Raw genomic sequence first — 22,359 nt, 5'->3', positions numbered from 1 at the left:
CCTCATAAAATGCATCACTTCGCATTTCCCCACGTTAAATCTGCCATGTGTCTGCCTATTTTACCAGTCTGTCTATGATTGTTTGCAGTCTGCTACTATCATCCTCACTGTTTACTATTTTCCCTAGCTTAGTATCATCTGCAAAATTGTACTTCCTATACCCAAGTCCAGATCATTTATATAGATCAAAAAGAGCAGTGGTCCCAATGTTGATCCCTGGGGGCCACCACTGCACACTTCCCTCCAGTTAGAAAAACAACCGTTCACCACTCCTCTCTGCTTTCTGTCTCCCAGCCAATTCTGTATCCATGCTGCCACTGTCCCTTTAATACCGTGGGCTTCTATTTTGCTTACAAGTTTGTAATGACGTATTCTTGATGTGAAAAGCAGTATATATCAAATGGATGGATTACAATTATATACAGCCTATCAAGATTAAACTTTGGGTTTGTTATCATCCTGTATGTATGAAAGGGGATTCCATGGCAGTACCTCATGGCACAAAGGGGAGCATAAAGACAAGTAAAAAAAGAGGAACGAGGATTGAGCCCTGAAGAACAAGTGTGACAGTACGGAGAGAAAGGGGAGAAGTCTTTAGAGAAGTGGAACGGCGTAAGTGTAGTGAAGCTGCATAAATTGTGACTGTGTCACGCTTTTCATGTGACTGTGGGTCAGGTGGTGTTATTTGAGGAAAGAAGAGCAACACTGCTCATTGAGCCATAAGCTCAAAGATCTCATTGAGCCTGAGATCTTTTGTCAAGCAGGCCTCTGTGCTGCGAAAGTGCTCTAAGTAAATGCTGCAGACAAGGGATGGGAGGAAACCAGTTAGTGCAACAGATTACATATGAATTTAGAACAGGTAAAGCACTCAGTATGTTTACAGGTATTAAACATTAATCACATTTCATTCAAAAAAAGCTATGAAAAATAGTACGAGAAGAAATGGGCCCAAGCAGTTAAACTCAGCCTTCCTGTTCAAATAAAGGAACAACTGACATATGTGATAGATGGGAGGGAGAGGAAAGCAAAGATCCATTCAATAATTTCTCACAGTCACCAACGTAAAAGTGTGAATGGTAGAATCATGTTCAAAATTATAAAAGGGTTCGATAAGGTTTGTATAAATGGTCTGGTCCCCCTCTTTGGGAAGTCTGAATCCAGGGGATACACGTATAAGATAGCGCTTAGGGGATCTAAAGGAGAAATTTCGAATTTTGTGGGAATGTAGAACATGCTGCTCGAAGTGGTGGTTCAAACAGATATTATAGATACATTTAAGAGGAAGCTAGATATATACAAATCTTAGACTGTCCAACACATGGGACGACCTCCTAAAGTGAAAGCTGCTAGACGGTATATATTGGATGAGGGAAAAGGGAGTAGAGAGGTATGGGAAGGTGTAAAGAATGGGTGGGACTCATGTGGAGAATAAATATTGGTACAGGATCGATCAGCTATACGGCCTGTTTCCAATCTCTACAGACTATATAAACAACCAGGTGCTTCCAGCTCTTACAGTATAAAGAGTTGCAACTAAGTCAGATGACACACTGTTGTGATCGGAACAACGAGAGTGGTCACAGGCTATAGGAAGGCGAGACAATGAGAACAATTGCACAAAACACACAGCACATCAAACATCTAATTCTGATACTTCTTCGTGTTGCAGAAATACTTAAAATAATTGGAAAAGAAACATATGAGTGGCTGATTACATTTTATTATCCAAATTTCAGTTAAATATGATTTACAAATTCACAGTAGCAACAAAACAGCATACTCAACAGAGTTGGAAATTTAACACAAGGATTTTTGTTGTCACAGAACAATGTAAATGATGTGAAAGCAAAATGAAAAGAATGAATGATCAGGCTGTAGATGTGAATACAGGTGACTTTCTGCAATGGGTTTTTTGTTTTGTAATTTTTTTTTGCTGATGATCAGACCTAAGTCATTAGAATAACAAAAGTATTCCTCGCAGTGTCCTCTCTGTCCAGTGTATAAATACCAGGCTGTGGGAAGCAATGGCACATCCACTCAGTTGCTGAGTTAACTGTGAGCTCAAAATGGGAAAGGCAAGGACAACTTTTATTTCTCATGTTGTATTTACGGTTCACAGCACAGATCTCTGAATGTGATAAATTACTGACTGAACTTGTGTCTTTTTTCAGATCATCTTTTACGAGGACAGGAACTTCCAGGGACAGCACTTTGAGTGCAGCTCTGACTATGCCGACCTGCAGTCTTACTTCAGCCGCTGTAACTCCATCCGTGTTGAGAGTGGTTGTTGGGTTCTGTACGAGAGACCCAATTACATGGGATACCAGTATGTTCTGACCAGGGGAGAGTATCCTGACTACCAGCGCTGGATGGGTTTCAACGACAGCATCAGGTCATGCCGCATGTACAACGCCGTAAGTTACAACACTAAAGCCAATAGCAGCTATAAACTACACTATACGCAGATGTGAATTTAATTTGTTGTGGTTCACTAATAGATTAGTTTAACATTCTTTCCTTGCTACTGTACAAGGTGTCGACAACAACTTTCATATAAATAGCACCTCTCACATAAACACTTGGGATACTTGCATACCCATTCAAACACAGTACAAAACAAGTTATTTGTGTCTTTACAATGATACTCCTATAATAATCTTTGTATTTAGATACATTGTAGCAACTTTTACATCAGTGGGATGTCTCAAAATGTCTGACAGGATTTTCCTGTAGATAAATTAAACTTAGTCGCATGATTCAAACCTTTGCTCATTCTTTTCTGTAGGTTATACATATCATGTATCTGTTTAGTTACAGCTGTATTACAAATGCTCTCTTTTGTTTATTGCAGTCCAGAGGTGGCTCCTACAGAATGAGGGTGTACGAGAGACCTGACTTTGGAGGACAGATGATGGAATTCATGGATGACTGCCCATCCGTCTACGACTGTTTCCGCTACCGTGACATCCACTCCTGCAACGTGATGGACGGCTACTGGACCATGTATGATCAGCCCAACTACAGAGGCCGCCAGTACTTCATGAGACCCGGAGAGTACAGGCGATTCGGTGACTGGGGCTCTTCCAGCTCAACTATTGGATCTTTCAGACGTGTCATGGATTTCTAAGCCTTATTCACAAACCCAATGATGTGTTAGGTGAAATGTTAATGAACATAAATAAAGTAAATTTGTTCAGCATCCAATGGCACTCATCTTACTTTTTCAATGTAGTTGGTACATTTCATCAGTCTCAGCACAGTTATAAATTCAATTATTTACAATCACACCAAAAGGCAATAAAGCAAGTCAATTAGATGGTTATAAAGACATACAATCTCTAAGTATGGGCCATGCATTTGTTTCTTTGCTGCTAATATACGGTTCTTGATAATATGAACAAAAACTAATATTCATATAACATTGTTCACGTATGTAACATCTCAAAGCACTTCATAATAATTCTATATATATTCTATATATATAGATATGGAATAATAATTCTATATATATATAACATCTTGCCCTCTAACATGAAATGTGCTATCTCAAATACAACTATAGTTGTAACAGTATAATAATATTATTATTATTTAGTCTAAAATGGTGTAACTGTGTATTTATTTGTTCAAACGTGACAGCCAATTGACAGCCAAGAGATCTCCAGTCTCTCGCTTGCAAAGCGAGTGCTCTAACCACTGAGCTACAGGACTCCCAGTAGAATCATCATTGAATATTATATTGGGGATTGTTGGCCAGAACACTGAGAAAAACTTCCTTCTCTTTCGAACAGCGCAACAGGATCTTTAACAGGCAGTTGGGTCCTTGGTTTAATGGCTCATCCGACGGTCAGCACCTCCGATAGTGCAGCACACATTGGAGTCTCTCAGCATAGATTTTCTGGGTTCCAAATTCTGACGAGAGGCTAGAACCCACAATCTGCTGACTCAGAGGAGAGTGTTACCAATTGGATCAGGCTTTACAGAGCAGTTATTTTCTATGGCGCTCCTTCAGTTTAGCAATATAAATGCAACATTTGGATTCTTGTGAATTGAATATATCCTCTTTTGTATATAGTACCGTCAGGCGGTTTAGCTCGGTGCACTTTAAATTCACTTGTAAAGCCACTGCTCACTGTAAAACTTATTTGACCATTCTTGCGCTTTTTATATTAATGATGATTTAACGTGTAAGTTGAATTTACTTTATGGATTAGAAGTCTATCTAACTGACAGCAATCAAAGTTTTAAAACAGAGTATGCTGTTTTTGTTAGCTCTGCAATTTGTGTGCTCTGTAAAACACTACCTCTCAGACCTGCGATGAACTCATCCTTTGATTTTTGTTGTCACTGAACAATCAAAGTGACATGAAAGCAAAATGAAAAGAATCAATGACATTCCTATGAATACTGGTGTTTCTCTGCGATGTATACCCCATGCCTTTTGTTCTTTTTTTGCTGAAATACAGTCCTGAGTTCATTAGAATAACAAAAGTATCCTCCAAAGTGGCCTCTCAGTATAGCATATAAATATCAAGCCCTGGGAAGCAATGATCAGTCGGTGTTGATCTAACTGCAAGCTGAAAATGGGAAAGGTTTGGCATCACTTTGATTTTATATATTGCATTGATACATTTTTAAAATACCTCGAAACCGCTTGATTTATTGGCCTATTTTTTCCTCTCTCTAGATCATCTTTTACGAGGACAGAAACTTCCAGGGACGGCACTATGAGTGCAGCACTGACTGTGCCGACCTGCAGTCTTACTTCAGCCGCTGTAACTCCATCCGCGTTGACAGTGACTATTGGGTTCTGTACGAGAAACCCAATTACATGGGATACCAGTACGTTCTGAACAGGGGAGAGTATCCTGACTACCAGCGCTGGATGGGCTACAATGACAGCATTAGATCATGCCGTACCTACCCATATGTAAGTTATAGGTTCACCACCAATTACCATCACTAAATTATTTACTTGTATGATTTACAATTTGGGTCCATTAACATTAAGTTTAGTCTAACAGTTTTTTTCATATCCTCTTTTATTGACTGTCTTGAACCTTCCCTTCCCTATCTAGCTACCGGCCCATCTCAAATCTCCCTTTCCTATCCAAGGTCCTTGAGAGAGCTGTTGCCTCACAGCTTCATTCTTTCCTCGCCTCCCACTCCCTCCATGAACCCCTCCAATCGGGTTTCCGTGCTGCCCACAGCAAACGACAGGCGTCCTGACAAACTACCTGTCCGACATCAAGTCCTGGACGAGGGATAATGTTCTCCAATTCAACGTCAGCAAGATCGAGACCCTCCTGATTGGCTTGCACCAGCATCTCCGCACCTTGGGCGCTGGCAACATCAGCCTCCACGGCTGCACACTCAACCTCACTAAGCCAGTCAGGAACCTGGGTGTCTTGTTTGACCCTGAATTGTCCTTTCTCCCCCACATCCACGCCATAACCAGCACTGCCTACCACCACCTCCACAATATTGCCAGACTCCGCCACTGCCTCACCCCTCAGGCTGCCGAAACCCTCACCCACACATTCGTCACATCAAAGCTCGATTACGGAAACTCCCTCCTCATCGGCCTTCCCAATTCTTCCCTTCACAAGCTGCAGATCATCCAAAACTCTGCAACTCGTGTACTCTTGCGCACCAGAATCTGTGACCCCATCACTCCCACCCTCATCCTACTCCACTGGCTCCCCATTCCCCAGAGGATCGAGTTAAAGATCCTCGTCCTCACCTTTAAGGCCATCCATAGCCTTGCCCTCTCTTACCTCTCTGATCTGCTGACTCCCTACCAACCTGCCTACTCCCTCTGTTCAGCAGGCTCTGGCCTGCACCACGTCTCCCACCCAATTCGCCCTACCATTGGTGGCCGGGCTTTCAGCCTCTCTGCCTCCACATTCTGGAACTCCATCCCACAGTCCCTTCACCTCGCTTCCTCCCTTGCCTTCTTCAAGGCTGGTCTCAAGACCCTTCTCTTCGATCATGCATTTGGTCGCCCTCCCACCTCTCTGCCTTCCCTCACCCCTACCACACCTCTCTCCCATGCTCAGGCTCCAACATCTGACTGTTCAGCGCCTTGAGACATCCTCCCGACGTGAAAGATGCTCTATAAATGTAATTTTGTTGTTGTTGTTGTCTTGACTCTTAACCATCACTATCGTTACTGCTGTCTGTCTCGAACTTCCTCGTGACTTCCTTTCAATTTAAACGCCATTTGAAAATTTCTGAGCACCATGTTCATGTGTGGGAAAAAGTGAGACATTGAAGCAGTCACCATAAGGGAAGACTTGAGGTCAATGTTAACAGCATTTGATCCCTATGGCTGATGAATGAAATAGTACTGAAGGAATTACAATGCCAACTCGCTCAATGCAAGAAACAAATAGTTCTGAGAGTCAATGAATTATTTGTGATTTATTTTAAACCCTAATAACTCCATTTTAAGATCCTTAACGATACCAACCCCCTGTGCTCCAGTTCAGAACCTATTTTTCCATGTATATCCATGTCCATTTGAGTTCCATCACAAATGTTGTGTTTCTCTATTGCAGCAAAGAGATGGCTCCTACAGAATGAAGGTTTACGAGAGACCTGACTTTGGAGGACAGATGATGGAATTCATGGATGACTGCCCATCCGTCTATGACCGTTTCCGCTACCGTGACATCCACTCCTGCAACGTGATGGATGGCTACTGGACCATGTATGATCAGCCCAACTACAGAGGTCGCCAGTACTTCATGAGACCTGGAGAGTACAGGCGATTCAGCGACTGGGGCGCTTCCAGCTCAACTATTGGATCCTTCAGACGTATGAGGGATTCCTTCTAAATTGCTGTTTAAGAATTGTATTTGCCTTTATGAAAAGGCACTAATCGTGAATAAAACATTAGCATACTAGCTACATTGTCTGGGTTTTCATGTAAACTGTATAACAGAATAATTGGGTTCTACCATTCTTCCAATTCTCCGTATTTTACTAAAGTCACATGTCCTCATGAACACCTTTACACTGAATTACAGATCAGATAGATACAAATCCTACCAAAGCATTCACATTAAATAAACAAAACAAACAGAGTTACTAACTTCAAGAAGTTTTCAGGCTGGGAACTGAAGCCACTTACCTATTCATTCTGCTCCACCATTTTTTAAGATCATAGTTTATCTTTAAGTCCCATTAACCTGCCTTTTCTTCTTATCCCTTAATAACATTACTAAGTAAATAGTTAACCAAGCCCCCTTTTTAACAGCTGGAGAGACCATGAGAGTACCGTTGGATCTTTCAGACGTATGAGGGATTTCTAGATTGTTTGACCTTGGCCGGTTTTGCTGAAACATTTCTAAATACAATATAAATAAAATACGTTTTACTGCACTTAAACAGTAATTCATATTTCTTTGTGGATACAATACAATTCCATTATAATTTATATATATTTAGCACCTTGCACACTTTGGAAGGATTCCTCAGTGTTCCTACTGGTAACTTCAGCCAAGGCAACTCCTCTGCTTCTCAAACATTCTCAAAGAAATAACAAAAAAACAGTAATTTACTTGCGAGATTAGAAAAGAATTTTGATACTGATGAGACACAGTAAATTCCTAGGACTGAATAAATGCTAACAATGCAGACATATTAGCTGCAAAAACAGATTAGTTTTTATTTGTATTCGTATAGTTAGTTATAAATTGAACTAAATGTGCTCCTTTCAACAACACTAACATATATGATTGTACATCATTTGACAGCGCCTCTGCACCTCAGGATCTGGCAGCATCAACCTCCATGGCTGCACACTACAACTCACCAGCCAGTCAGGAACCTAAGTGTCTTGTTTGACCCTCAACTGTCTTTTCTTCCCCACATCCAAGCCATGACCCGCTCTGCCTTTCCTCACCTCCATAACATCGCCCGACTCCGCCACTACCTCACCCCCTCAGGCCGCTGAGACTCTTGTTCATGCCTTTATCATATCCAGGCTCGGCTATGCAAACGCCCTGCTTGTCGGCCTTCCCGACTCCTCCCTCCACAGGCTGCAGATAATCCAGAACTCTGCAGCCCGTGTCCTCTCCCGCACCAAACTCTGTGAGCCCATCTCCACCATTCTCGCCCGACTCCATTGGCTCCCTATCCTTCAGAGGGATCCAGTTCAAGATCCTGGTCCTCACCTACAAAGCCCTCCACGGCCTCGCCCCACCCTACCTTTATGACCTCCTAACCCCCTATCAACCCACCTGCTCCCTCCGCTCAGCCGGCTCTGACCTGCTCCACGTCTCCCAACCCACCCGCCCCACCATTGGCGGGAGAGCCTTCAGCCACTCTGCCCCCAACCTCTGGAATTCCATCCCCCAATCACTCTGCCTCGCGCCCTCCTTAGCATCCTTCAAGTCCCGCCTCAAGACCCTCCTCTTCGACCATGCCATCGGCCACGCTCCATCCCCTCCCTTCTCCCCCCCGACCTCTGACCCCAGCTTGGGTCTGAATTGCTGTACTCTGTCCAACGCCTTGGGACGTCCTCCCGACATGAAAGGCGCTATACAAATGTAATCTTGTTGTTGTGGTTGTTGTTGTCAATCACTCAGACTTCAACTAAATTTGACAAGAAGGACAGTCATTTATCTGGGCTGTCTCTAGAGCAATCTGCTTTGCTGATGCGGATTTCAAGATATTGAGATCTAAATTCCAGCAACGAAAACCTCTACAACTTCAAGCCACAAATGGAATCTCATTTTGGCAACCTGAATCTGCCCTGACCCACAGGAACTCAGCTAAATCACAGCACAGAGGAGTAGCTTTGGCTGAAGTTACCGGTAGGAACCAAAACTTAAGAGTCCCACAGCAGCAACATTCAGCACTGAACAGATCAAAATCATAATAATAATAATAATAATCCTTGCATTTGATATAGCGCTTTTCACGTCGGGAGGACGTCCCAAAGCGCTTCACAGAACACACTGTAAAGTGAATTGACTGTATATTTATGGGCGAACGCGGCAGCCAATTGCGCACAGCAATGTCCCACAAACAGTCATATGGATTGAAAATGACCAATTTATTATTGTTTTGTTTTTTTACAGGGATTATTATTAGGCGTGTGGAGTAAGGAAACCTGCCCAAGGTTTCGCCCTGACCTGCCTGGAATTGAACCCAGGTCTCTCGCTTGCAAAGCGAGTGCTCTAACCACTGAGCTACAAGACTCCACCATAGCTCACTAATGTGGATTGAGCTGGATTTGCTAAATTCGTGAAATTTCATAGTTCATAATATTTCATATATCATAATTATCACATCCAAAGCTCCATCAAATATTACATATTTGCAACAACTATTCCCTCTTTTTGAAGACTGAGGCTTTAGATAATAATCATAATAATCCTTATATTTGATATAGTGCCCTTCACATCAGGAGAAAGGCACTATACACATCCCACTGTGTGAGCACATGCGCTGGCTTCTCAAGGTCAATGTGGGAACAGTTCTCACGATGCTGAGGCATGTGCGCAGACAATTCCCGCACTCGCAGTAAAGGTTTTTTTTAGATAGGATGTTGGGAGGCGGGCAGTTGTGTGCCCTTTTTTTAAAAAAAAGAAAGGTTTGGTGATTTAAAAGTTGGAAAAATCTTGCATAAATATTTTCCAATAGAAACATCTGTTAGAAAAATGGATTATAATAATAATTCTTGCATTTGATATAGCACCTTATCATGTCTTCAAGACGTTTTACAGAATATACTGTGGGTGTCCCACAAACAGTCGTGGATTGGTTGACCCAATTTTTAAAATGTTATTATTTATTTAATTTTGAAGGGATTTTGACCCCTACATAAGAACATAAGAAATGCTAGATGAAAAAAGATCAAGATCCATCTAGTTCGCCTTCCACTTTCCTGGCAGTCGCAGGCACATATGCTTCGAACTACCTATGAATGCTCGAGAACCCCTGGCAAATACAAGAATTATTATTAAAGCTGGATAGATACATTACATGCTATTGATTTAATATCATAAAGAATTGCACACAACTGGAATTGATCTTTCAGCTGCAATAATTTAACTGTCTGCAAGATTTAACGGGAACAGACGAATATAGGAATGAAGAAGACAATGAATAGCATCCAGCAGGCTGCATTGTTCATGATCTTAGTAAAATAAGATGCAACACTTGCAAACCTATTCAGAGATTGAGTTATGTGTAGGGATTAAGAACTTTGAGATAGCCTCCAAACGTGAAAGGCATAATAAAAATGTAAATTGTACGGTATAATTGTATTACATTGTATAAACCAAGCACATGGCCTGAAATGCTCTAAATTACATGTTGTCCATCTCAGTGGTTAAAGCACTCGCCTCGCAAGCGAGAGACCTGGGTTCGATACCCGGCAGGGGAAAACCTTGGGCAAGTTTCCTTACTCCACGTGCCTGATAATAATCCTTCAAGAAAAAAAACAATGATAAATTGGTCACTTCAATCCACGACTGTTTGTGGGACACTGCTGTGCGCAATCGGCTGCCGCGTTTCGCCCACAACTAAACAGTCAATTCACTTTACAATATATTCTGTGAAGTGCTTTGAGACATCTAGAAGCACTATATCAAATGCAAGGATTATTATTATTATTCATTGGTTATTGTGCTGAACCAAATATGTTGATCTAGAATAAAAATATGTTCGCAATATTCTTATTCGCCCATCACCTCCTGCGTGCATCCCCTCAAGTCCCCTCCATTCTCACATCAAACCCCAAGTGCGAAGAGGTCCTAGACTACTTTATCTCAAAAATTGAAAACATCCGCTTGGCTGCATTGTTCCCACCCCCCACCCCTCCCATGTCCCCTTCCACCCCAGCCAGACCATCCACACCGTCTTCTCCCTCTGCCACGGCTCCTGCCACTTTTCCCTAACTTGCACTCTTTTGCCCTCATTTCTCCCTCCTCCCTCTCAACCACAATCACCCGGATGAAGTTCACTACCTGCTGCCTCAACTGATCCCGTTACCTACATTTGCCGTTAAAAGTTAAATATCACGTCTTATTAAACAACATCGGGCCAATAGCAAGAAGCTGATAAAAGTATTTCTGACCTTAGTTAGTTGAAAATAATGAAAATAGTGAGGACTCATCTAAAGTAAAGCACTTACCCACTACAGATTATTGTGGTAGGGGGGAAATACTAATTTCGTATAAAGCACGTTAATTTCAACGTTTAGAAAATGTACTGAAAGAAAATCCATTTCACAATGATAAAGAATAGAGCAACAATGTTTAGACCCGGAATAAACAAAATTGGAAACGTCAGGGCTTTTTCCTACAGATTCAACATTTTGTTTACCTTCCACAGCATTGGCTCTTTTTGAGGCACAACGGACTCTCATTCTTATTTTTCACCACACACAGAACAGTTAAAATGGCGTGATAGCAAAATGGAAAGAATCGACGGCAGTTCAGCAAATGAAACAAACACAGGTGCTTTCTGCAATGTGACAGTTTTTTTTGTTTTGTTATTTGCTGATGCACAGTCTTGAATCATTAGAATAACAAACGTGAGGCCTGGTTTGGTCTTTCAATACAGTATATAAAGACAGGGTTGCGTAGAGCAATAGTGCATGCACTCAGCTATTAGTGAACTGTGAGCTCAAAATGGGAAAGGCAAGGCAACATTCCTATTTTGCACTTGGTACATTTGTTATTCTTTATGTATGAACTTGTAATGTGCTAAATTATTAATCTTGACAATGTCTTTTGCTCCCCTTCCCCGCACCAGATCATCTTTTACGAGGACAGGAACTTCCAGGGACGGCACTATGAGTGCAGCTCTGACTCTGCCGACCTGCAGTCTTACTTCAGCCGCTGTAACTCCATCCGCGTTGAGAGCGATTACTGGGTTCTGTACGAGAGACCCAATTACATGGGATACCAGTACGTTCTGACCAGGGGAGAGTATCCTGACTACCAGCACTGGATGGGCTTCAATGACAGCATCAGGTCATGCCGTACCTACCCATATGTAAGTCACAGTTTCCGGGGACATTAATAACCATAAATTATTTACTGAAACAATTTAGAGATGTTGTGGGACGTTAATGCAGTTTATTTCAGCTCTCCTCTTTTGTGTGATGTACTCACCTAGAGTTCGCCATGTATTTTATTATTTATTTGAGTTGATGATAAACTCACCTTTTGCATCAAAAGCGTGTTCAGCAAATTGAATTGTTGCACTCTCTCTCTGCGTTGTTTTGATGATACAGACTCTATATCATTATTATTGTCTACAATTGAATGAAAAGGGATAATGAGACCAGGAAAATTGAAAAGCTTTCTATCAAGGCTGTCACCTGGGGCAGAATCAATTTCGTTGGAAATGTGTGGCTTTATCATAGAAAGAGCTGGATCTTTGTTTAGAAGTGATCATTGTTGTGATCAATTCCTATTTTTTAGTTCTTTATATTAATGTATGTATATTCACAGCTGCATCACAAATGTTGTGTTTCTATATTGCAGTACAGAGGTGGCTCCTACAGAATGAGGGTGTACGAGAGACCTGACTTTGGAGGACAGATGATGGAATTCATGGATGACTGCCCATCTGTCTATGACCGTTTTCGCTACCGTGACATCCACTCCTGCAACGTGATGGACGGCTACTGGATCATGTATGATCAGCCCAACTACAGAGGCCGCCAGTATTTCATGAGACCCGGAGAGTACAGGCGATTCAGCGACTGGGGCTCTTCCAGCTCAACTATTGGATCTTTCAGACGTATGAGGGATTTCTTCTAAATTGCTCTTGAAGAATTTTATTGAGCTTCATAAATGAAACAACACTAAACATGAATAAAACACTTGACAACTACCTCTGTTGTTTGGCTTTTCATATAAACTGTATAACAGAGTAATTGGTTTCTATATTCTTCCAATTTTCCATATTTTATCATAGTCAGGGGTCCTCACAAGCAGCTTTACACTGAATTTCTGATTAGTTAGATACAAATCCTACCAAAGGCATTTACATTAAATAAACAATACAAACAGAATTATTAATTTCAGGAAGTTTGTAGAACTTGGAAATTAAGTAATTGTCCTATTCACTCTGTGCACCCATTTTTAAGATTATGGCATATCTCTCAATCCCATTAACCTATCTTTTGTCCATATCCATATCCCTTTATACTTTATACTTTATACTTTATACTTTGTTCACAAGTAGTTATCCATCTCCTCATTAAACATTGGCTTTCTGGGCAGTGTGTTCCACAATCTCACAACTCTTCTGGTGTAGAAATTACTTGTGGTGTTTGATCTATCAAATACAGCATCTTTGAGACACCAATATTTAAGTAAACCAGAATCTACTGTATTTATTTCATGACAAGATTTGAGATTCTGATAAGACGTCAATAGAAAAAAAAGCTTTGAGACCATTTTACCAAAGAAATGGTACAGCTATTCCTATTTATAAACATACGATTTCATATGGATCATGGCAAATCTATCACTACAGTGTTGAATATAAATATAAGTATATCGTTCATCTATTTTCATATATGTGGAGTCCTGTAGCTCATTGGTTAGAGCACTCTCCTCGCAAGCAAGAGACCTGGGTTGTATTCCCGGCAGGGTGAAATTTTGGGCAAGTTTCCTTACTCCACACGCCTCTGTTTACCTAGCAGTAATTAGGAACCCGGTTAATAATAAATAAATAAATAAATAAATAAATAATAATTTGGTCACTCAATTCATGACTCTTTGTGGGATACTGCTGTGCAGAGTTGGCTGCCACGTTTCGCCCACCAATATACAGGCAATTCACTTTACAGTATATTTTGTGAAGCAATTTGAGACGTCTAGAAGACGTGAAAAGCGCTATATCAAATGCAAGGATTATTATTATTATTTTATGCAAAATATATATGCTGGAGGAGCAGAATGTTCAAATGTTTTAGGATAAAACATACAAAAATACCAGTGTTTTCACTCAATATTTTGAAGTCTGTACAATCATTATATGTAAAAGCTATTATCAATGATATTTGACTCCGCTTTACTTGGGAGGTGACGTAGGCAAGAACTTCAGCCATAACATGGTGGGTGATCTCAGCTACAGGACAATGAAAATCATTTACAATTGTTAATAATACAAATCAAGTTAGATTCATCAGAGTTTTATAATATTACTTACTCTTCCTTGTAGAATATAAAGCTTCCAAGCTGCCACTAGAAGCTCATCTGGGGAGAATTAAGCATTGCTATTCCCAAATGAAATACACCAACTTTATATAAGCTTTTCTCCTTTCCTAAATATTAAAATTATGTAAAATACCTAAAATATCATCAAAAATGAAGGCTTTGGGGCAGTCATTTCTCTTTAAAACAGAAACATTCAGTCATCATGTATAACGTTTTGGGGCAGTGCATTCCACAATCTCACAACCTTATGTGTTTCTTTTAACAACCTTAATTCTAATGTAAGAAGATATCTCAATCTAAAATAGAGTATAACAGTTCATTGGAAAATTTCAACAACCGACTGGAACAATCAGATAGGACAAATGGGACTGTTTCTCTCCAATTGAGAATATAACTAGAATACTCAAATGAACCATTGGATTCCATAACCAACCAGCTACAATAATTCCTATGAATCGCTTTGAGACAACAACAACAACAACAAGATTCCATTTATAGAGCTCCGTTCACGTCGGGAGGACGTCCCAAGGCGCTGTGCAGTTGGGTCAGGACCTGAGCAGGGGGGAAATGGTCAGGGTGAGGGGAGGGAGCGAGGAGGGGGTAGAGAGTCGAGAGGGGAGGTGAAGGCACGGTCAAAGAGAAAGGTTTTGAGACCGGCCTTGAAGGAGGAAAGGGAGGCGGCAAGGCGAAGGCACTGGGGGATAGAATTCCAGAGCCCAGGGGCTGAGAGGCTGAAGGCCCGGCCACCGATGGTAGGGCGGTTGGGGCGGGGGGTGTGGAGCAGACTGGAGCCAGAGGAACGGAGGGTACGGGCAGGTAGGTAGGGGGATCGTAGATCAGAGAGGTAGGAGGGAGCAAGGCCGTGAATGGCCTTATAGGTGAGGATGAGGATCTTGAATTCGATCCTCTGGGGGATGGGGAGCCAGTGGAGGCGAGCGAGGGTGGGAGTGATGTGGTCCCGAAGCCTGGTGCGGGACAGTACACGAGCTGCAGAGTTCTGAATGACCTGCAGTGTGGAGGGAGGTGCCGGGAAGGCCGGCGAGGAGAGAGTTCCCATAGTCCAGCCTTGAGGTGATAAAGGCGTGGACCAGAGTTTCAGCAGCGTGAGGGGTGAGGTAGTGCCGTAGTCTGGCGATATTCCGGAGGTGATGGAAGGCGGTGCCAGTTGTGGCGCGGATATGAGGGAGAAAGGACAGCTCAGGGTCGAACAGAACACTGAGTTCCTGACTGACTTTGAGAGGTGGAGAGTGCAGCCTTGGATGCTGATGCTGTCAGCGCCAGAGGTGCGGAGGCACTGGCGCGAGCCAATCAGGAGGGCCTCAGTTTTGCGCACGTTGAGCTGAAGAAAGTTGTCTCTCGTCCAGGACTCAATGTCAGACATCCTATGCCAAATGCAATACAATACAAAGTTACATTTGTGTAGCGCCTTTCACATTGGGAGAACGTCCCAACGCGTTGGACAGTCAGGGATTTGGACCCGAGCTGGGGGTTAGGATCGGGGAAGATGGAGGGCAGGGAGGATAGAAGGGTGGCCGAAAGCTCGGTTGAAGAGCAGGGTTTTGAGACCCGCCTTGAAGGAGGCAAGAGAGGGAGCGAGGCGAAGGGAATGTGGGATGGAGTTCCATAGGGTGGGAGCAGAAAGGCTGAAGGCCCGACTGGCGATGGTGGAGCAGGCAGGGTGGGATACGGGGATCTGGGAGGGGCAAGGCCATCGAGAGCCTTGAAAGCGAGAATGAAGATTTTGAACTCTCTCCTCTTGGGTTTAGGGAGCCAGTGGAGCCGGGCGAGAGTGGGGGTCATGGGGTCATGGGGGCCTGGAGTGGGAAAGGACACGAGCTGCAGAGTTCTGATGATCTGCATATTGTGGAGGGAAGAGTTGAGAAGGCCAAGGATTAAATGATAAATTCAAGAATTATTATTTGTAGTAGAATACTGTCAGTGCTTCCTGAGACCTGGAGATTGATTGGTGATTGAACAACCTGGCTGCTTCCAGTTCAACTATTGGATCTTTCAGACATTTGAGGAATTTTGAGATTGTGATGGAAAAACTAGCTTTATTTTGCTGAAATAAGTCTGACCAAAATAAGGCACCTATTACGTAACTATCATCTTAATTAAGTCTCTTATTGTCGGTTTCTCTTGGATTTCATATAGACCACTAGAGTGTCCAGAGTGTCACCACTGATATCCAGGGTGTCAGGTGGATGTACACACAACCATACTAGTTAGTGCCTCCTAAATACCTGCATAATGGACAATGATTACAACAGTCAAGATTGCTCTCTTTCAAGGTAAGCCTCAAAATGTGCTCTTTGACTGCACTTTTGATCATCTTTCCTCTCCCCTCCCCCAGCTCAGGTGCCCAAGCAGTATTGTCAAGCCCTTTGGGACTTCCTCCCAATGTGAAATGCATAATATACATGTAAACTACATTGTATTGTAAATCTCTCTCAAAATTCTATTTGCAATCCCAGTTTAACATTGCCCAATGTCATGACAGTCTGTGGCTATAATTTCTAGGTTGCATGTTTGTTACTGTGACGAGCTGTCAAATGAAACAAGTATAATTTTGTTTCCATGTCTCTTTCCAACGTACCTTCCCTAAGCAACATCTTTGCATGGGGGAAGCAATTTGCATACCTTGGATTGGATTACCAATTCTGCTAGGAATGTTTCCGATTAAAAGAGTATTGGCCAAAAGTCAGTCCACTGATTCCCTGATACATTGGTGAAATATGTAGTCGAAAAGAATGGAATAAAGATAGAAAAATTATCCCGTTCACAAGTTTTGTGCACCTGTTCAATGCTATTTGCAGTTTTTGCAGTCTTAACTCACTGCTGTACTTTATCATTCCGTCATTTTTAGAATTTTTCCAAGCAGCAATACAGTGAACCAATTAAATCAAAATTGATAGCTGTTTGTACCTGCATCAAATATTATCACTTTGTCCAAGTTTTTAAAGACTTTATTCTTCAATAGAATATATTCTGGAAGGCACAACAATAGTCTCACATAAATTGAATGTAATTTTATTTTCCACGTTCCTATTCCTCTGGATATGAATAAGAAACATTTTGTTTTTGCAATTACATTATGAGCGAGATACACAGACACACACAAACACACACAAAACACACACACACAGAGTTTTAATTGGGTTGAAGAATTGGAACGTCAAGAAGCTTGTTCCCTTTAATGCTTAAAGATCTTTTTCAAATTTAATACCCCCAGTTAGACATAATTATTAATTATAAACATCACCAAATGTTGTCAATGGTTTCTACCCAAAAGCGCAACTAGTAAACTAAAACACAAATATCTGTATATTTTTGGAAGATTCAGCAGAGCTCAACATTGAACATTTTATGCGTATTTTGTTCTTTAGAATAACTCGTCCTTTGATTCCTTTCTCCCCCAGAACAATATAAATGACTGAAAAGCAAAATGAAAAGAATCAATAGCAGACAACACCTCTCAATAAGGGTGTTTTTCTGCAATGCATGTGACACGTTTTAACTTTGTTTTGCTGATATACAGTCCTGGATCATTAGAATAACAAAAGTATTCTCTACAACAGTCTTTCACTTGAACATATAAATATTAAGCCATGTGAAGCATTAGCACATTCAGTAAATCAGTCTCCTACCTAACTGAAGCCAAAATGGGAAAGGTAAGGCTGGCTCACTTTTTCATCGTGTGTAAAAATGTTTCTCAAATTGCTAAATGATTAATTTATGTGATACATATACGTATATATATTTTCAGATCATCTTTTACGAGGACAGGAACTTCCAGGGACGGCACTATGAGTGCAGCTCTGACTCTGCCGACCTGCAGTCTTACTTCAGCCGCTGTAACTCCATCCGCGTTGACAGCGACTACTGGGTTCTGTACGAGAAACCCAATTACATGGGATACCAGTACGTTCTGACCAGGGGAGAGTATCCTGACTACCAGCGCTGGATGGGCTTCAATGACAGCATCAGATCATGCCGTACCTACCCATATGTAAGTGACAGTTTTAAGGTGCTTATTCTGACAAACAATTTAGAGATGTTGTATACCCTTCATGTAGTTTTCTATAAGAATGTGAATTTCAATCACAGCTGCATCACAAATGTTGTGTTTCTATATTGCAGTACAGAGGTGGCTCCTACAGAATGAGGGTGTACGAGAGACCTGACTTTGGAGGACAGATGATGGAATTCATGGATGATTGCCCATCCGTCTATGACCGTTTCCGCTACCGTGACATCCACTCCTGCAACGTGATGGACGGCTACTGGACCATGTATGAGCAGCCCAACTACAGAGGCCGCCAGTACTTCATGAGACCCGGAGAGTACAGGCGATTCAGCGACTGGGGCGCTTCCAGCTCAACTATTGGATCTTTCAGACGTATGAGGGATTCCTTCTAAATTGCGTTGAAGAATTTGATTTGCCTTCATGAAATGAGATGAAACATTAGTAAAACCCTTGGCTACTACCTTCGTTGATTGGGCCTTGTGTAAACTATTGGAATCTTCAGACGTATGAGGGATTTGTTGAAAATCATGTCATATATTTCTGAACCTAATAAAACTCCTTTGCTAGACTACTATCTTATAGGAGTCATTGATTTATTGGAATATTGCATTACATAACTTTTTATCATAAGTCACCTGATATAGTTGCGGTAAAATCATGTCTCCAATTTCATAGAAATTTTTGAAGAAACAACAGAATATTGTTCAAGGGAATAAAATAAATTTGGTGTTGATGATGGATTTTCAGAAGGGGTTTAATAAGCATTGTTAAAAACGTGAAAGCGGACACTATTGATGGAAACTTTGATAGAAAATTGACTAAAGGACAAAAAGCAGAGAGTGGGTGAGGTGGGTGTTGGGGAAGCTAAACAGTCATATCTTAGAAAAATCAGTGATTGACCATTCATCATTCATATAAATTGTCTGAACTCAGGTGTAGAGGGCATAATATCACAATTTGCAGATGACACAAAAATATGGAGTGTGGTAGATCGAAGGAGGGTGACATTTATTGCAGAGAAGTACAAGATGGTAAGATTTGGGGATAAAGAATAAGGAGAGGGGTGTACATTACACGTAAAATGTTAAAGTACTGAAAGAGTAGAGATATTCAGAGGTTAGTACCCATAAATCATTAAAGGTGATAGGAAAAGTTGACATAGGTATAAAATATGCTAATTGAATCCTTGGTTTTATGAACAGGAGCATAGAATATAAAAGCAAAGAGAAAATTGGAGTCACACTTACTCTCTCACTTTAGGATCTTTCCTGTGTTCAACAACAACAAAATTACATTTGTATAGCGCCATTCATATTGGAAGGATGTCCCAAGGCACTGGACAGTCAGGGTTTTGTCCCGAGCTGGGGATTGGGATCAGGGAGGGTGGAGGGCAGGCGGAGAAGGAGGGTAACCAAAGACACTGTCAAAGAGGAGGATTTTCAGACTTACATTGAGTTCATTAACGTAACCCAAAACTATTCTGTTCCTATTCATCCATTTTATTTTCTCTCCTTTGAGTGTACATGAAACATGCTCACAAGTTCGCATGATGAAAGTGCAACCCAAATAGTGTTTCCCCATCTGCAGAGATATCACAGTAAATGGGTTCCAGCAAGGACTTAAACAAAGATTTCAGGTTCCAAACACAGTGGTATTAGATGTGTAAGGAGAAGGTTAATATGATTCAGCTTTAAAGGTGAAAGAAGATTTATTTTTCTTGCACTTGATCGGGTCAAAACATCTTAAAGCACTTCAAAAGTCATTAATATTAAGCATAGTGACTATTTTTGTAGGCAAACTTTATTAGGAAGGGTTGTTGAGACCAGGATACTGCGCTAATTTATGAAAGAGCCTGATGCTGCGATGGGAGGAAGGTAAAATGGGTTTTCTGGATGAGATGAGATCAATGGGCCATCGTCATCCAAACCAATTTTGTATCAATACTGTGTAAACACATTTGCACCAGCAATGTCCCACAAATTACTATGAGAAATGTATTTGGGGATTCAAGTTGGGAGGAAAAAAAGGCATGAATAAGGCTATCAAAGGCAATTGATGTGAGAAAGGGGCAGAGGTGGGCAATATGGAGAAGGTAAAGAAAAACTGGGTCTGAGAGACCAAATGTAAGAAAGGGAGAGCTGAGGATCTCAAACATCAAGTTTGCATTCCGATTCAGTGAGTTTAAGAGAAAGCAAGAGATTAGATTCGATGAGACTGGCCCACAGCAGCAAGGTAAGACCTGACACAGAAAATATTGTGAATCCGAATTGGGAACAAATGGAGAAGCGAGTTATTAAGGCAATGAAGATTACGAAAAAGAGGCTTGTACTGAACTGTCACATTGTAAATAAAACTTTTTTTTACCAGAAACCAAACTATTGCTGTCTATTTTTGCTTCAGTTGAACCTACATTGCCTGAATGAACCTCGCATTGGTCTGTAATGATCTCATATGTTTCCAGTCATTACCACAAGTGAGATGTGGTAAGCAAGGGTTGTGGTCTGAGTCATCTCTCACACTTCATCTGTACGCAGTCAACAACATCCATGATCTCAATCTAGTCCTTTCACATTATGGTTACAGCAGGTGTTTGCTGACAGTTGGGACAAGGTGCAGTCATTTGATGTCAGGGTCTGGGCTGTAATATTTCTTGATGGGAGTTACTCACAAAGAATCAGAGTCACATAAACAAGGCAGTAGGAATGGTGGCAGACAGAAACTTTAACCATCTGCAGGCAGACTATGGTGCTAAAGTCAAAGGGGTGGGGTGGGGGTTAATGACATCTGAAATTAAAGATTGTTTTGGACGACAGTTGTTGGCTGTTCAATTTTTCACCTCCCAATGTTTGCAAAGGGTTTCACTGCTTAGTTTCTCCTCTCCTAGCCAAGGTTTTAGGTCTGAACAAATAAGTGAACAAACAAACAAACAAATACAAACAAAATACAAGCTTTTGAAACTGATGTTGAAATTGGAAATCTGGGCAAAGCTTTTCCTCCTTTTTTACACAAAATCCTTGGTAGACTTTTCTCTCAAGCATTGTCACCAGGAAATGTTAATATGTTTCAGATTTACTTTGATATTATTATTGTTATAATTATTGCATTTGATATCGCATGTTTTACCTCAGGAGGAGTTTCACAGGATTTACAGTATTGTAAAGTTTAGTGATTTTGTATTTCATGGATAAACGCAGCATTCAATTTGCACACAGCAATGTCCCGCAAACAGCCATGAAGAACTTACTAATAGTCACTTCCTCCCATCTGCTTATTGATATGGACAGAGTAGAGCAAAATAATAGTGCAAAATAATTCTTGCTAATAAAAATAATAATCCTTGCACTTGATATAGCGCTTTATCACGTCAGCTAGATGTCTCAATGCGCTTCACAAAATACACTGTAAAGTGAATCGACTGTATACTTTGTGGGTGAAACGCGGCAGCCATTTGCACACAGCAGTGTCCCACAAACAGTTGTAAATTGAGTGACCAAAGTATGATCATTAGCAGTATTTAAAAAATGTTTTTTTAAGAGATTATTACCCCCGGATAAGTGATCTACCGAATGACTAACAGCCAGGTTCCAACTTACTGCTTGGCAAACAGAGGAGTGTGGAGTAAGGAAACTAGCCTAAGGTTTTTGCCCTGCCAGGAATCGAACCCAGGTCCTCTCTCTGGCAAGGCGAGTGCTCTAAATTTAAAGGCCGCCAATAATGTTGCTGGCCCCTGTATTCATTGGACAATGAATGCAATTAAATTATTTTTAAAAGCGCATTGGTTATTGTATATTTCTCTTTGTTCAAGGCATTTCTCATACCTTACTTCTTTGACTATGCTTTCGGCCATTTCCCCCTCCCTTCCCCTAAAGCACCCTACCCGTACCCCATCCAGCATTGTCAAGTACACTATTGTGACGTGAAAGGCGTTGTGTAAAAGTAAGTTAAAATGAACTGTATCAAATCGATAAGACATCACATTGGTAGCAATAACTATCTGCAAAAATAAAAATGTCCTGAGTGTCATCTCGATTTATAGTCAATTTAAAAACAAATTAATTACAAAAATTACGTGAGTAACCAACACATTGACCAGAATCAGCATATTTGGAACCAATATGCTATGACACCAGCTGTCAG

At 41.2% G+C, this 22,359-nt stretch overlaps 4 protein-coding genes across 7 annotated transcripts; all 4 read left to right on the top strand.

Annotated features, from left to right (window-relative positions):
• Positions 1-2,165: 2,165 nt before the first annotated feature.
• Positions 2,166-3,127, top strand: LOC103182956 (gamma-crystallin M2-like; the record flags this gene model as incomplete). Its single annotated transcript, XM_007900156.2, has 2 exons — positions 2,166-2,414; positions 2,852-3,127. Coding segments are annotated over 2 exons (525 nt in total), but the record flags the coding sequence as incomplete, so codon positions are not given.
• Positions 3,128-4,572: 1,445 nt separating this feature from the next.
• LOC103182921 (gamma-crystallin M2-like) lies at positions 4,573-6,839 on the top strand. 3 transcript variants are annotated; one of them, XM_042336166.1, is made up of 3 exons: positions 4,573-4,592; positions 4,688-4,930; positions 6,561-6,839. In XM_042336166.1, the coding sequence occupies exons 1-3, from the start codon at positions 4,584-4,586 to the stop codon at positions 6,837-6,839; spliced, it is 531 nt and encodes a 176-aa protein (XP_042192100.1). In that variant the 5' UTR covers positions 4,573-4,583. The 3 variants fall into 3 exon arrangements, with proteins under 3 accessions (XP_042192100.1, XP_007898304.2, XP_042192101.1); XM_007900113.2 differs by having other exon boundaries at positions 4,688-4,934; positions 6,568-6,839; XM_042336167.1 differs by having other exon boundaries at positions 4,688-4,941; positions 6,566-6,839.
• Positions 6,840-7,272: 433 nt separating this feature from the next.
• Positions 7,273-12,788, top strand: LOC103182955 (gamma-crystallin S-1-like). Its single transcript, XM_007900155.1, has 3 exons — positions 7,273-7,299; positions 11,773-12,015; positions 12,510-12,788. The coding sequence occupies exons 1-3, from the start codon at positions 7,273-7,275 to the stop codon at positions 12,786-12,788; spliced, it is 549 nt and encodes a 182-aa protein (XP_007898346.1).
• Positions 12,789-17,857: 5,069 nt separating this feature from the next.
• On the top strand, positions 17,858-18,614 carry LOC103182916 (gamma-crystallin M2-like). Of its 2 annotated transcripts, none has more exons than XM_007900106.1 (3): positions 17,858-17,866; positions 17,962-18,204; positions 18,336-18,614. In XM_007900106.1, the coding sequence occupies exons 1-3, from the start codon at positions 17,858-17,860 to the stop codon at positions 18,612-18,614; spliced, it is 531 nt and encodes a 176-aa protein (XP_007898297.1). The 2 variants fall into 2 exon arrangements, with proteins under 2 accessions (XP_007898297.1, XP_042192112.1); XM_042336178.1 differs by having other exon boundaries at positions 17,962-18,208; positions 18,343-18,614.
• Positions 18,615-22,359: the final 3,745 nt, after the last annotated feature.

This window comes from Callorhinchus milii, unplaced genomic scaffold, assembly GCF_018977255.1.
Source record: "Callorhinchus milii isolate IMCB2004 unplaced genomic scaffold, IMCB_Cmil_1.0 Scaffold6, whole genome shotgun sequence".
Classification (NCBI taxonomy): domain Eukaryota; kingdom Metazoa; phylum Chordata; class Chondrichthyes; order Chimaeriformes; family Callorhinchidae; genus Callorhinchus; species Callorhinchus milii.
Note: the sequence above shows the minus strand (reverse complement) of the source record. Positions and strands in the feature narration are given on the sequence as shown.

Excerpts from the sequence above, each read along its gene's own strand:
- LOC103182921 (XM_042336167.1), top strand. Across the intron at positions 4,942-6,565 it reads TACCCATATGTAAGTTATAG|AGATGGCTCCTACAGAATGA; the intron begins GTTCACCACCAA and ends ATTGCAGCAAAG.
- LOC103182955 (XM_007900155.1), top strand. The coding sequence starts at position 7,273 with ATGAGAGTACCGTTGGATCTTTCAGAC. Across the intron at positions 7,300-11,772 it reads TACCGTTGGATCTTTCAGAC|ATCATCTTTTACGAGGACAG; the intron begins GTATGAGGGATT and ends TCCCCGCACCAG. Across the intron at positions 12,016-12,509 it reads CATGCCGTACCTACCCATAT|TACAGAGGTGGCTCCTACAG; the intron begins GTAAGTCACAGT and ends TCTATATTGCAG.
- LOC103182916 (XM_007900106.1), top strand. Across the intron at positions 18,205-18,335 it reads CATGCCGTACCTACCCATAT|TACAGAGGTGGCTCCTACAG; the intron begins GTAAGTGACAGT and ends TCTATATTGCAG.